Genomic DNA, 2,500 nt, shown 5'->3' with positions numbered 1-2,500 from the left:
CACACACACAGCCACACTGGGCCACACTGCCTCCTCCCCATCATTGATTCTCTTTTGTAACTATTGGGTTATGCTAATTTTACTCACAAGAAATTCTTCTTCCTCTTCTTCCTGAGTTTGATGGTAGAGTGATACTAAATGTGTTGCCAGTCGACGATCATAAAATTCATCTTGTGGATCAAGCATCAAAAAGATTAGATCAAACCTGAAGGGAAAAGACATAAGGCTCCTGACTTTAAAATTCAGTCTGCATATACTTATCACGGAATTTCCTGTTAAATTTTGCCCTTCAACATTGCTTTAAGCCTTTGACTCCCAAACTGGCCTGAACCGGCCAGAATTTTACTCTATCTAACACCAGACGATCTTACTCCTCAATGGGGAACCCCCGGGAATCAATGGGTTAAGAGGATGAAAATCCACATAATAGAAAATTTTTTTCAAACAAGAAAGTAGAAACAGTTTTTACATGTATGTACTGAAATCACTGAAAGCTATACTTCAGGTAAAAGTTGCACACAGCATATCATTACACATGGATTCCTCCCGAAAAAAAATTCTGCCTGCACCTGAAACCAATCTCACTTTAGATTTTTCTTTGGAATTTCACTCACTTAAATTTTCAGACAAAAATCTCTATTTTTTTTACCTGGAAAGTAGAGTGTGTGGAAGCTGGATATTTTCTACTGTTGTCATTTTAGGATCCCACTGGGATTTGACTGGATTTGCAGCTGCCAGAATTGAGGTCCTTGCATTCAGTTGGCAAATAATGCCAGCTTTCGCAATTGATAGAGTTTGTTGCTCCTAGAAAGAGGAGAAAGAAATCACTGAAGACTGAGTGTCATAATACCATCATAGGGTTTCATTGTCTTAAAGAGGCTTTGAAAGACACATAATTGAAATGCCAAAAGAAGCAGCTTTTTGGTTGATAATTGCAGCCGATGTTGTCACCACCAAAGCAAAAAGAAAGGAACAAAAGGCAAGGAACTTTATTTAAGTGTCTAGTCGTTCTAGTGCTGGAGCACTACATGTGATTGGGGACACTGTAAACTGAAATTAACAATGAAAGCAAATCAAGTCAAAAGATGGTTTTTGACGAGAAGGGAAACCGAAGTACCCGGAGAAAACCTCTCGGTGCAGAGCAACAAACTCAACCCATATATGACACAGAGTCTGGGAATTGAACCCAGGCCACATTGGTGGGAGGCGAGTATTCTCACCACTGCGCCATCCCTGCACCCCACGCGCCATCTCTGCACCCCACAATGCATGACTGTGTGACTCCATCATGGAAATCAATACCTCTTTATTCCTTTTTTATTTGAAAGCAATAAATTTTTATTAGTATTTCATTTCATTCTTTACAAGAGATTGTGTTTGTTGCATCATATATTCTGAGAAAGGGATGGATTGCTGTTATTAATGGACCTCAGCATAGTAGGGATTGAGGTATGCTTACATGTGTCATGTATAGATTTGGAATTTGATTTTTAACTCTTATCAGTTTGCTGTAAACTTTGAGTTAGCTAAGATTTCAAGTAACTTAGTGATCTTTTTTGTCAGTATAGTATCAGTTTTTATGGGATTTAAAGGTCATTAAAGATTAAAAGGATAGCCCCTTGGAGTACAAGTGGCACTGTAAAACACCTCTTTGAAATGGTGTCAGTGCGAAAAAATTTTATGATGTCCGGGTCTGCCCCTTTAAAATTAGGAAATGTTGTATGCATATTAACCGATTGACTCCTGGGAGTGAGACTTGACAGATTTTACGCTGTCTAATGCCTGACGATTTCATTTGTCAATTGGAGGCATCCTGGGGCATCTAAGGAGCCAATGGGTTAAGTCAAACACAAATGCTTAGATTGGGAACGCTTACCATGACTTCATGAAGAACTGCTCTGGTACTGTCGTTCATCTTGTCAAACTCATCAATGCAGCATATACCATTGTCACTCAACACAAGGGCACCCCTGCCGATAAGGAAAAATAACATAAGGCAAAAATGTGAGTTGTCTGTTAATGCTCTTTGGTTGACAATACATAAATATCGTAACCTTAAAAACTGATATTTACGTTTGCAGGACCAGCTGCCTTGTCTCTGGGTCCCTGGTGACATATGCAGTCAAACCTACAGCTGAGGATCCCTTGCCAGATGTATACTGACCTCGTGGAACAAGGTTGTACACATACTGAAAGAAAAAGCATAAAAGTAGCCTTCTGAGCATAAATCAAACATGACCTCAATTTGTTCAACTGTTCAAAAAATAATACATCCCACAGGTGGGTGAGAACTTAATAAAATAGGCTAGACTGGGGAACCAGAGACTATAAGAAATTCAGCAGAATCTCATCTTCAAGTGCCAACAGCCAGACTGTTTTTGCTTCCATAAATTAAACTTCCGACGCCAAGCTGACAGTTGCCTTGAAACCACAGATACCGAAATTTATCATAATGGTATTCGAGCTGTGAACTAAACAAAAACTCAAATTCACTGTCTGG

The 2,500-nt window shown here is 39.3% G+C and overlaps 1 protein-coding gene across 1 annotated transcript in view; it reads right to left on the bottom strand.

Annotated features, from left to right (window-relative positions):
- LOC138019538 (DNA replication licensing factor mcm4-A-like) overlaps positions 1-2,500 on the bottom strand; it is a 26,617-nt gene that overhangs the window by 4,113 nt on the left and 20,004 nt on the right. The window contains exons 14-17 of the mRNA XM_068866374.1: positions 2,074-2,189; positions 1,877-1,970; positions 650-804; positions 88-205 (exon numbers count right to left, since the gene is read on the bottom strand). Of these exons, the coding sequence (XP_068722475.1) occupies positions 88-205; positions 650-804; positions 1,877-1,970; positions 2,074-2,189 (483 nt within the window). The remainder of the gene's footprint in view (positions 1-87; positions 206-649; positions 805-1,876; positions 1,971-2,073; positions 2,190-2,500) is intronic.

The sequence above is a fragment of the Montipora capricornis genome, chromosome 10, assembly GCF_036669925.1.
Source record: "Montipora capricornis isolate CH-2021 chromosome 10, ASM3666992v2, whole genome shotgun sequence".
NCBI lineage: Eukaryota > Metazoa > Cnidaria > Anthozoa > Scleractinia > Acroporidae > Montipora > Montipora capricornis.
This window is presented reverse-complemented; position numbering and strand designations above follow the sequence as displayed.